Consider the following 12,498-nt stretch of genomic DNA (forward strand, 5'->3'; position numbering starts at 1 on the left):
AACACTGAAACCCTAAAAAGTAATCATATAGTTCCACTGCTTTGTATGTAGTTGACTCTGATTAAAAAAATCTTTAAGGTGTCACAATTATTTAGTAACAAAGTTAAGAGTAGAGAGAGGTGGGGCAGCTAGGTGGCACAGTGGATAGAGCACCAGCCCTGAATTCAGGAGGACCTGAGTTCAAATCCGACCTCAGAAACTTGACACTGACTAGCTGTGTGACCCTGGGCAAATCACTTAACCCCAATTGTCTCACCAAATATACATACATATACATATACATATACATATATATATATATATAAAGCCCATCTCCCATCACATTAACCAATTATATTTGAATGCTGTTTGATGGAATACCTCTTGTCTAAAAGGCATAAAACCCTAAAGAAGTAGCCATGTAGTCTCTTTGGCTACAGAGGGAAGAATGTGCTTGCTTTTGCTGACTACTTTCTAGATGTTCTTAATAAAACTGATTTTAATTTACCCAGACATTTGGTCTCAGAATTTTTTAATCATCACAAGATATTAGACAGAAAGTTTCCAATTTTTTGTTTGGATTTGTGGTTATAGATCAATTTTAATATAAGTATTAATATAGGCACACAAGGGTTGGGTTTGGGTTTTGTTTTGGTGTTTTGGGTTTTTTGGGCCAGACCTGTGATTTCATTGATGTAGCAAATTTCATCTACCAATATAGCTAAGTACCTGCTTTTCTACTTAGAGTTGCTAGGGCACTAAGTAAAGTGACATAAGGTGTCATATAGCAAGTATGAACCCAGGTTTTCATGAGTCTGAGGCTGGCTCTCTATCCTCTATTCCTCCATATGAACACAATACATGTGCATATATTATATATGTATGTACACACATGCATATAAACACAAACATATGTGCATGTAAGTGTACATGTGTACAACACATACTGTGTAATGAATAGGCTTGCTCATTTTACATATGTGCATATAAGCATGCACACACATTGTTATACTGCATTGTGTGTGTGCATGTACAGTAACAAGTATTTAGATAACATGTATAAAAGTGATAGAATTATAAGTGCATTGGCATCCATAAACTGGGTAACAACCTGGTAACTTATTTTGGCCTACATATGTGCATACATGTGTGTAATTATATACATGTTTGTTAAATTATTATATGCCTGTGTATATGCACATATGCCTATGCATATACATATTGGTGTATGTATGTTACTGGAATATAAACTGTAGCTCTGTAGGAAATTTTCCTTGGTAATGATTCCTGAAAAAAAAAGTTTTATCCTCTCAGTTCACACCTTACACTACAGGGATTCTATCTTAAGGGTTTTCAGTAGACGAGATTTCTTTGGCAAACTTCCTGAAAGTAAAGTGTGCTTTGGGCATTAATCTAACCTGACAACATCAGGAGGCAAGTCGAATAAAAGGTGAGTCAGCAGCGGCATAATCACGTCCTATTTCCCAGCTTTTGACAAAGAGAAGCTGTTCCAGGAACAGAACAGAAGATCAGGAGGAAATGTTACCAGAAGAGCAGGTATGGAATTTCCACTGCTTATACACTTTCAAAGTACATGTACTTAAAGTTAATGATTTACTTGGTGCTCATTTATTTACTGAAAACCCTGAAAATACAGTCATAGGTTCATCTTGTGATTATACATAATAATTTGGAGTTTATAGATAAAACAGGAAAGGATCATAATGCCTTCAAAGTGAAGTAATAGGGAGAATTGGGGGGCATAAATTTAATCCAAATCATTTTATTTATTTACACGGAACATGTCTTTTTGTAGGAGAATTAAGAATTTAACAATCAAGAGCACAGATACTCCAAGTTTCTAAAAGAAGAATCATGAGTAGCAGCTCTGAATTCCAGCCTGCAGCTGTCCAGTTATGCTTTCAAAATGTAAATGGATCCTGTATTAAAAATCCCTATTCCCAGGGATCCCGAGTGATCCTCTATGTGGTGTTTGGCTCTGGGGCTGTGCTTGCAGTATTTGGAAACCTTCTGGTAATGATTTCTATCTTTCACTTCAAGCAGCTGCACTCTCCAGCCAATTTTCTCATTGCCTCCTTGGCTTGTGCTGACTTTTTGGTGGGAGCCACTGTGATGCCCTTCAGCATGGTGAGGTCGGTGGAGAGTTGCTGGTACTTTGGGGAGACTTTCTGTACATTTCATAGCTGTGGTGATACAGCATTTTGTTATGCTTCCCTCTTTCATTTATGCTTCATCTCCATTGATAGATATATCGCTGTCACTGACCCTCTGATCTATCCAACCAAGTTCACAGTGAATGTTTCTGGGCTGTGTATTGCTCTCTCCTGGATTATCCCCATTACTTATAGTGGTTCTGTTTTCTACACAGGTGCCAATGATGATGGATTGGAGGAATTAATAAGTGCCCTCACCTGTGTAGGGACTTGTCAGGTTTATGTGAATCAAAATTGGGTGCTAGTAGATTTTCTGTTGTTCTTCATCCCCACTCTGGTTATGATCATCCTTTACTGTAAGATTTTTCTTGTAGCTAAAATCCAAGCTAGAAAGATTGAAAATACAAGCAACAAAGGGGAATCTTCATCTTCAGAAAGTTACAAAGCCAGAGTGTCCAAGAGGGAGAGAAAAGCAGCCAAAACACTGGGTATTGCAGTGATTGCATTTCTGATTTCATGGTTACCCTATTCTATTGATGCATTGATTGATGCATTCATAGGCTTCATCACCCCTGCCTATATTTATGAAATCCTTTGTTGGTTTGCTTATTATAACTCAGCCATGAACCCCTTGATTTATGCTTTCTTCTATCCATGGTTTAGGAAAGCCATAAAATTGATTGTAACTGGGAAAATCTTAGAAGATAGCTCTTCAACCACAAATTTATTTTCTGAGCAAGGCAAAGGATTAGAATGAGGAATTTTATAATATATTCTTATGTATTCCCAATTTCTGAATATATGGACAATTGGTACATAATTACAGAGAGAAACATATAAAAGAGGAAAAAAGAAATAATTTTCAATTAGACAGGTCAACCATAAGTCTTTTAATGTGTGGATTTCCTGATGACCACTGAGAAAGCTTTTGCTTACCTAAATTATGCAGGATTAACTAAGGGTCTCATATTCTCTACAAAGATTTATCTTGGGGACTCATTTTCTTCCTCCAGTCTACTGATCTTTTGTTTCACAATGATTTCCTCCTTAGCTCTGTATCTTGGAATTCCTACCATTGCCCATCACAGCTTTAGCTCGAGAATCATGATTGTTGAATCTCCTGGCTGTTAGTGCCAGTGCATCCTCATAATTTTTATTATATGTAAATATATATAATATATACAAATATAGATAAATAAATACAAGATGCATATATATATTGAATATACTCACATACATGTGTGTATATGCATTATATAAATATACACATATATGTGTGTATTTTCTATTTATTTACCTTTGAACATTGTGTGTCCCACCACTATCACTACCACCACCTCATCCCTAGAACAGAACAACTTGAGGACAAGGATTTTCTTGATTTTTTGGACTTGTATTCCTGGTACCTAGCATACCTGGAGCTTAGATGGCACCCATCAATTGACTGATTCTTTTTCTGGTGTGAAACCCTAAGCTATATTTTCCTTCTATCCACCCCAACACCCTTCACTCTTTTTCTGACTTTTCCTCTTCATCCCCTATTATTTATGAAGTATTATAGCACTGTCTATTCTTCCTCAGGCTCAGTCTTTGGGTAGCTAGTTTTCACTCTCTGGTGTCTTTGCTCTGTGTCAGTTTCTGCCTGAACAACTGGACCACTGTTCAGGCTATCCCACCAGACCTCCCTTTACATCAACTACATGTAGACCTATGGCATTCTGTCTAAGAGTTATGGATCTCATTTATTTTTTTTTGTCATCCTCCTTATGTGACCTGTTCAATGTCTTCTTTGAGAATAAAATCATTCAATATTTGCCATTAGTATAAGCAATAATAGGTATTTGGGGAAAATGGTTAAAGTAAAATAAAAAACAAATCCAGGACAGAAATCAGGAATCATATATATGGGATATTTTCAAGATGTGTAATTTTTTTTTGGTCATTTCAGTCACTCAATAGGTAAATGTCTTCTCACCTCACATCGTTGAAGTGTGGATTATCAATTACTTGACATATTTGTTATTGATGAGTCCTTAATCCCTTTATTTAGCTTATTTAGTCAAAATTGCATTTAAATGTATTTCTAGAGTCCTCCCTTTTCATATAATAAAAATAATTTGCAACTGCATTCTGAGATACTTGTTTCAGTTAACTCTCAGTCAGTATTTATCTTATTACATCACTTTTATTGTTTTATAGTAGGAATTAGAAATCATTTAATAAACTCAGGCAATAAGTATTAGATTTTCCTGGATTAGGTAGTAGACACAATGGAGGATGCAAATAATTATAGGGAATTGTCTCCATTCTCAGCAAATGTACAATCTAGGTGGCAATAAAAAGGAGGAACAGTGGAAAGAGGGCTAAACATAGAGTCCACAAACCTGAGTTTGAATCCTGGCTCTGTCACTTGCTATCTTTGTCATCTTGGAAAAAAAAAATCACTTGACCTTTTCTGGGCTTCATTTCCTTCATCTCTAAAATATGAGGATTGAGCCAGGTGACAATTAAGGTCCCTTTCAGCTCTAAACCTATGAACCTGTGAAAAATTAACAGAGAAATTATTATATGACTAGCATACTAGATAGACATTCAAGGCCTTCCACAATCTGAGCATTAACTGTCTCCAGTTTTCCCACTGCTCCCCTAAATAAACCTTCTCTACCATTAAACTGAACGTCTAATATGTTCCTGAAACACCATATACATTCTTATCTCATGCCTTTCCTTTTGTTCAAGGTAGTCTTTCCATGCCTTTATACATCAAGCCCTACCTTGGATTTCAGGTTCAACTGAAATCCCACCTGATACCTCCCCTAACCTCTGCTTAATGTCTTTAGGAATCAATCATCTTGCCTCTTATAGCCCTCACTGTCTGAATAAAAGACAATATTAAACAACTTCGAGATGTAGCAATAGCAAGTGACTTTTCCAAGGTCTTATGGATAAAAATGGCAGGCAGAATTGAACACAGGTTTTCTAATGTCAAAGCTATTATTCATTTCACTGTATTATGCTGCCTGCCTTGGTCAATGACTCCATTTATAAGATCCTATAAAATCAGTCATTTACCCTCGCTTAAATGTTTCCTGTGTCCAGGAACTGTGCCTCTGGAGGTAGTCTAGTTCACTTTTGGTTCTGATAGTTAGAAAGTTCTGCCTTATATCTTATAGTGAGGATTTGTATAGCATTTTAAACTTTGCAAAGCACTTCACAAATATTATCTCATTTGATCTTTGTGACAAGGCTAAGGAGTAGGTGCTATCATTATCCCCATTTTAGAGATAAGGAGACTGAGGCTGAAAGGAGGTTCACTGACTTGCCTAGGGTCACACAGTTAGTAAGCATCTGAGGCTATATTTGAACTCAGGTCTTCCTACCTCCAGAACCAGTATTCTTCTCTACTCTAGCTAGGATTTATGCAGCACTTTAAGGTTGCATACTTTACATATGTATACATTTTATCCTCCTAACAACCCTGGAAGATAATTTCTATTATTATCCTCATCTTATAGATAAGGAAACTCAGGCAAATAAAGGCTAAGTGACTTGTCATGGGGTACAAAGATATTAAGTGTCTGAGACTGGATTTGAACTCCGGTCTTCCTAATTCCAAATCTGGGTTTCTATCCACTGAACCACCTATTCTTACCCTGGTATTGAACCAAAATGTGTCACCCGTTGGTTCTAGTATTTGACTCTGGATCTAAGCAGAAGAAATCTAGTCCCTCTTCTATGTGGCAGTGCTTTTGTTACAGAACATTTTCCCCTGAATAGAATGCACACATCTTGCTTTTAATAAAAGTGTATTTTAAGAACAAATTAGAATAATAGCACAACTACTCTGGGAGGCAAGTGCTGTATTATCCCCATCTTACTGATGAGGAAACAGATGAGAGGTTAAGTAACTTGCCCACTGTCTGAGGCAGGATTTGAATTCAGATCTTCCTGACTTAGAATTCAGGTCTTTCTGATTCCAAGTCCAACCTTATATCCACTGTGCCATCTAGAGGCCTTTAGCTACATTCAGCTATGATGCCAGATGCTGAGTGATCAGTTATGCAAGTGGAATCCTTGACTCATCCATAAAATCTTTGGAATCCATAAATACTGGCTCAAAAAACATATCTTAACACTCTTCTAAAAGCATTGTTTAAATCCCCTACTCATTCTGCTGTGGTTTGCGACCCACCACTTTAGCCATAGACTGAATATAGACAAGTTATACCTTAATGAATAAAAGATTCAGTTTGACCAGGCCATCATTCATTCTCTCAGCATTTGGTGAGAAAAATAGGCAACTAGGTGGTATAGTGTATAGATCTAGATATGGAATCAGGAAGAGCTGAGTTCAAATGTAGCCTCAGATACTTAACTAGCAGTGTGACCCGGGACAAGCTACTTAACTTCTCTCCACCTGTTGTCATCTGTAAAATGAGGTTCATAAGAGCACTTGCCTTCTAGGGTTGTTGTGATGATGAAATGAGATGTTCGCAAAGCTCTTTTCAAACATTAAAGCATTATATAAATGCCAGCTATTAATAATATTCTTTTTTGTTTGTTTTTTGTAGGGCAGTGAGGGTTAAGTGATTTGCCCAGGGTCACACAGCTAGTAAGCATCAAGTGTCTGAGGTCACATTTGAACTCAGGTCCTTCTGAATCTAGGACAGGTGCTTTATCCACTGTGCCACCTAGCTGCCCCTATTAATATTATTCTAATACCAATAGACAATAGGACTGATCTCTTTACTCGTCAACCTTGGGCATAGTGGGTATACTAAGGAATAAGTGTAATAAGTGTATAATCAATGAATTATTATAACTTAGCACAGTTTTAAGGGGATTATACTGTGATATAGCACAGTTTTAGGAAGTAGTATTCTAAAATTCCTTAGCTCCTGCCAAGGGGTAGCTAGGTGGTACAGTCAATAGGGCATTGGCTCTGAAGTCAGAAAGACCTGAGATCAAATCTCACCTCAGAAATTTACTAGCTGTGTGACCCTGGGCAAATCACTTAACCCCAATTGCCTTAAATATTCAGGGTCATCTCTAGTTGTCCTGATGTATATCCTGCCACTGGACCCAGATGGCTCCAGAAGAGAAAGTGAGGCTAGTGACTTCATAAAGCTCTTCCTTACTTAAATCCAATTCATTGCAAGTCATGACATCTGTCAAGTTCCTCGTAGAGGACAAAGGACAAACAACAAGAAGAAGCTCCTGCCAAGAACAGGTGTACGTATCAGAACCAATCCAAACCAATTGTTCTGCCAATGCTATTGTCACCCCCAGGTCACAATAAACTTTCTAATAAAAAATAATGAGATAATGATTCAGACAAAAGGTTGTATTGAAACAAGTTCAGAGAAATAGTTGTAATTGAAATATGTTCAGAGAAATAGTTATATTACACACGTTATTTTTAGATATCTATAAAGCTGCTCTGTTCTCTGTATAAAAAGAGTGCTGTTGTATATTTGTCTTGTAGACTCTCACAGGTTACCCATATGCATATACTCTGGTAGCTCCTATTTTTTTTCAATAAACTCTTATTTCAAAAATAATCTTCAAATGGGTTCACCTTGCGTAACAATGTGTACTACCCACTTCTTTTGTCTCCTACCACCTGTTAATGCAATCTCCTGTTCTTTCCCCCCACAAACAAATATTAGGTTTACACAACACATGATGAAAGTTAGTCTATGCCAAATCAGTTCAACTTTTCCAATTTTGCTTCTCTGGCATCTTTAAATTTTTCTGATATCTTTAGCCCCTTAGGTTCTTTTGTCAATCCTTTGATGGTCTCTGTTCTTTCTTTCTTCCTAAAGCTCAATCTATCTACATTTTACATAAAAGTAATTTATAAAATGTGATAATTACTTTTATTATTTAGTATATTCTTCATGGTTGTATTTTTTAAACCTCTCTTGTGATCCTGTTTTCAGTGATTATAGGCCAAATAATCTTCTCATCTATAAATTGGGTTTTGTTTTTCTTTTGCAGGAATAGTTCAACTAATCTGGAATACTCTTTTTTTTTTAGTGAGGCAATTGGGGTTAAGTGACTTACCCAAGGTCACACAACTAGTAAGAGTCAAGTGTCTGAGGCCAGATTTGAACTCAGGTCCTCCTGACTCCAAGGCCAGTGCTCTATCCACTTTGCCACCTACCTGCCCTACCAATATATTTGCAACCAATTTTCTCCTAGAATTCATAAAATTTTATTCTTATCTTCAAGTACAGTTGTAGGGAAATGTAACCACACATGTTCCTACTCCTTGTGGAAAAGGAATAGAGGGAAGGGCATATAATCCATGACTCAGACAAAGTAAAATGGGAAAATAAGTAAGACTCCCCTGGAGAGTCATGCTGAACAGCCTCTGTTGCTCTGAAGGAGTGCTGATCAGAGCTCTCATACTTGCTGCTAGGTGGGAAGAGTGTACAGCCATGGACTTGATGTCAGCAAGACAAGTTCAAAGCTAGACACATACTAGCCATGTGACCAGAAGCAAATCATTTAACTTCTTCCTGCCTCTCTTTCCTCATCTCCAAAGAGGATGGTAATAGCACCTACCTCCCAGGGTTGTTTAAGACTAAAAGGAGTTCATGTTGATAAAGCATTTTGCATATCATGAAGTGCTATAGAAATGTGAGTTTATTATTAATATAGTTATTATTATTGTCCATGGTGGTCCAACTGTTTCATCATCTGCATCATATTTGTTCATGCTAATACAACATGTGTCAATTAGTCAACAACTAGCATTTATTAGGGGTCTAGTACATGCCAGGGCAGCTAGGTGGTGCAGTGGCTAGAGAGCTGAGCCTGGAATCAGGAAGATCTGAGTTCAAATTCAGTCTCAGACACTTACTAGCTCTGTGACCTTGGACAAATCACTTAACCCCTATTTGCTTCAGTTCTTCATCTGTAAAATGGGGACACACTGGAGAAGAAAATGGAAAACCACTCTAGTAGAGTCAGACATGACCAAATGACTGAACAACTCTATGCTAGAGACTGTGGTAAGCCCTGAGGATACAAAGAAAGGCAAAAAGCAGTCCCTACCCTCAAAGAGCTCACAGTCTAATGAGGGAGACAATGTGAAAATCATTATGTCCAAACAAAACATAGGCAGTATAAATTTGAGGCAGTCTCAGAGGGAAGGCCCTAAGATTAAGAAGGACTGGCAAAACTTTCTTGAAAAAGGGAGAAATCTTAGTTGACACCTGAAGGAAACTCAGAATCAGAGTTGGGAAGCAGAACATTCCAGGCATGGGGAAGAGACAGTGAAAACACTCCAAGCTTGGATACTTAGCATCGTGCAGGAGGAATAGCAAGGAAGCCAGTGCCGCTGAATCTTGGATTACATATAAGACCATCAAGCATGGAAGGAGCCAAATTGTTTAGAACCAAACAGGGTGTTATATTTCACCTGGAAGTAACTGGGAGTCACAGGAGTTTACGGAATGGGGGGATGATATGAATAGGTGTGTACTTTAGGAAGATCTATTTGACAGCTGAGCAGAGAATGGATCAGAGGTGAGTGTGTTGGTCTCTGGCCCTACTATCTCAAAGGAAAACCGCATGAGAGGATGACAGAAAAAGAGAACTGAAGTCAAAGAAAAGGGAAAGGGAAAAGGGAAGAAAGTATCACAGGGCATAGATACTTCTAAAATCCATCAAAGATGGGTTAGAGCATAGAGCTTAGAGGGCACCTAGTCTAAGGCTCATATTTGATAGATGAGAAAACTGAAATGGATGGGTTGTCACTTGTGTAAGTGGCATTGTGGGATTTGAACTCATGACTTTTCCTGCAGGATTCCTTTTTACTCCCCCACACTCCTACTGCATGGCAGTCTGCCCCAAGGCCAAAAGAGTCAGGGCTCTCTCATTTTTAGTGGTTTGTTTCATATATCAATTGTCCTTCACAGAAAATTTTGTGAGACCAGAGATTTACCCAGACTTTTTTTTTTAAATGTTTAGAGACACTAGGGGGAAAAAACAAAACTAGGTGGATCAGTGGATAGAATGCAGGAATTAAGAAACAGGAAGACTTGTGATTGATGGCTGCCTCATACATTTTCAAGCTGTGTTACTGTGGGCAGGGAATTTAATTTCTCAGCCTCAGTTTCCCCTTCTGTAAAATGAAGATTATAGCATCTATTTCAGGGTTGTGAGGTTTGAGATAACATATGTAAAGTTCTTAGCAAATGTTAATTTGATGTGTAAGTGCTCACTATTATTCTTTAAATGTACAAATATATATGCATGCATATATAAAATAATGAAATCCATAAAAGAAACAAAATTTCTATGTATAGATGTGTATATATTGCCAAGTCAAGTTAATAGATTTCCTATAGACTAAAAAGCAATCTTTCTAATAATGACTGGAAAAAAGTTTGTCTTCGCAGTTCACACCTCACACAATAGGGATTCCATCTTGGAGGTTTTGAGGGGATGGGGATTTCTTTGGTTGACTTTCCAGGTGCTTTGGGCATTAACTGTTTACAGATACCATGGGAGAGAGCACTGGAATAAAAGCGAACCTTTGAGCTGCGTGATCACATAACATCTCTCTCCTCTTGACAAAGATAAGCTCCTCAAAGGTAAAGAACTAGAAGGTCGAAGAGAAATTTTATTAAATAAGCAGTTAAGGCATTCACATGTGTCATAGAGATCTTTAGAAGATTTGCCCAGACTATTAATTAATTGCTTTGAAATTAGTTGCAAAAGTGTTTCTGAATGAGATAGCTATCTTCTGAATAAGCATGAGAAGATTTGTAATTCATAGTATCAATGGAAAAGTTCATAATTAATTAAAGATAGCAACTGGTAGATTTCTTAAGGTATTAGTTCGATGCATCTTTTATCTTAAGGAAAGAATTATAGATTTCAATAACACCAAAAATACACAAGCTAATGAAAATTCTGCAAGGTTCAGAGACCAGAATCATGAGCAGCAACAATGGGTTCCAGCCTGCAGCAGTGCAGCTCTGTTATGAGAATATCAATGGGTCCTGCATTCAGACTCCCTACTCCCTGGGACCCCAAATCATCCTCTACATGGCCTTTGGCTCTGGGGCTGTACTGGCAGTATTTGGAAACTTCCTGGTAATGATTTCTATCTTTCACTTCAAGCAGCTGCACTCTCCAGCCAATTTTCTCATTGCCTCCTTGGCTTGTGCTGACTTTTTGGTGGGAGCCACCGTGATGCCCTTCAGCATGGTGAGGTCGGTGGAGAGTTGCTGGTATTTTGGGGAGAGTTATTGTAAAGTTCACTGTTATTTTGATGGATCATTTTGTTATTCTTCCATTTTTCACTTGTGCTTCATCTCCATTGATAGATACATTGCTGTCACTGACCCTCTGATCTATCCAACCAAAGTCACTTTGAATGTTTCCTTAGTGTGCATCACAGTCTCATGGCTTCTTGCTATTACTTACGTCTTTTCAATTCTTTCCATTGGTGTCAATGACGATGGGCTGGAGGAATTAGTAAGTGCCCTCAAGTGTGTGGGAGGCTGTCAGACTGCTATGAATCAAACCTGGTCATTGGTAGGTTTTCTATTGTTCTTCATCCCCACTCTGGTTATGGTTATTCTTTACTTTAAGATTTTTCTAATAGCTAAACAACAGGCTAGAAGGATTGAAAACACAAGTAGCAAAGGGGAATCTTCATCCTCAGATAGTTACAAAGCCAGAGTGTCCAAGAGGGAGAGAAAAGCAGCAAAAACACTGGGCATTGCTGTGATTGCATTTGTAATTTCATGGTTCCCCTATTTTGTTGAAACAATAATTGATGCTTTCCTAGGCTTCATCACCCCAACATATATTTATGAAATTTTAGTTTGGTTTGCCTATTATTATAATTCAGCCATGAACCCTCTGATTTATGCTTTCTTTTACCCTTGGTTTAGAAGAGCTGTTAAACTGATTGTCACTGGGAAAGTCTTCAGAGGTCACACTTCAACAATAGATTTGTTTTCTGAGCAGGCAAAGGCTTCCAATGGAAGAAGTTAAAATTTACTTGAAAGAAATCTATTATCAAACAGTGGAAAAACCTAAGATGAAGGACTTTTTTAATATGTAAAAAATTTGTTGCTCTTTACATGAGACACAAACCTCCAATTTCAGTTCAATAAATTCATTTGGTAAAATGCATTTGCCAAATAAAATTACAAGGTTTCAAAGCTTCCCACCAGTGCCTGCTTCTTCTCATTTGGTATCTTTTCTGTCTTAGTTTCTCTGAAATACTGAAGTATAGCTCACACCTCCAACAACCTGGGTTCCCTTGGTTCTTTTTTTTTTCTTCTTTCTTATTTCATAGCACTTTTCATTCTAATCC

At 37.6% G+C, this 12,498-nt stretch overlaps 2 protein-coding genes across 2 annotated transcripts; both read left to right on the plus strand.

The window, feature by feature from the left end:
* Positions 1–1,465: 1,465 nt before the first annotated feature.
* Positions 1,466–2,910, plus strand: LOC122754422 (trace amine-associated receptor 6-like). Its single transcript, XM_044002825.1, has 2 exons — positions 1,466–1,536; positions 1,796–2,910. The coding sequence occupies exon 2, from the start codon at positions 1,855–1,857 to the stop codon at positions 2,908–2,910; it is 1,056 nt and encodes a 351-aa protein (XP_043858760.1). The 5' UTR covers positions 1,466–1,536; positions 1,796–1,854.
* Positions 2,911–11,057: 8,147 nt separating this feature from the next.
* Positions 11,058–12,281, plus strand: LOC122754425 (trace amine-associated receptor 8b-like). Its single transcript, XM_044002828.1, has one exon. The coding sequence runs from the start codon at positions 11,073–11,075 to the stop codon at positions 12,171–12,173; it is 1,101 nt and encodes a 366-aa protein (XP_043858763.1). The 5' UTR covers positions 11,058–11,072; the 3' UTR covers positions 12,174–12,281.
* Positions 12,282–12,498: the final 217 nt, after the last annotated feature.

Source organism: Dromiciops gliroides, chromosome 4 (genome assembly GCF_019393635.1).
Source record: "Dromiciops gliroides isolate mDroGli1 chromosome 4, mDroGli1.pri, whole genome shotgun sequence".
Taxonomy (NCBI): Eukaryota; Metazoa; Chordata; class Mammalia; order Microbiotheria; family Microbiotheriidae; genus Dromiciops; species Dromiciops gliroides.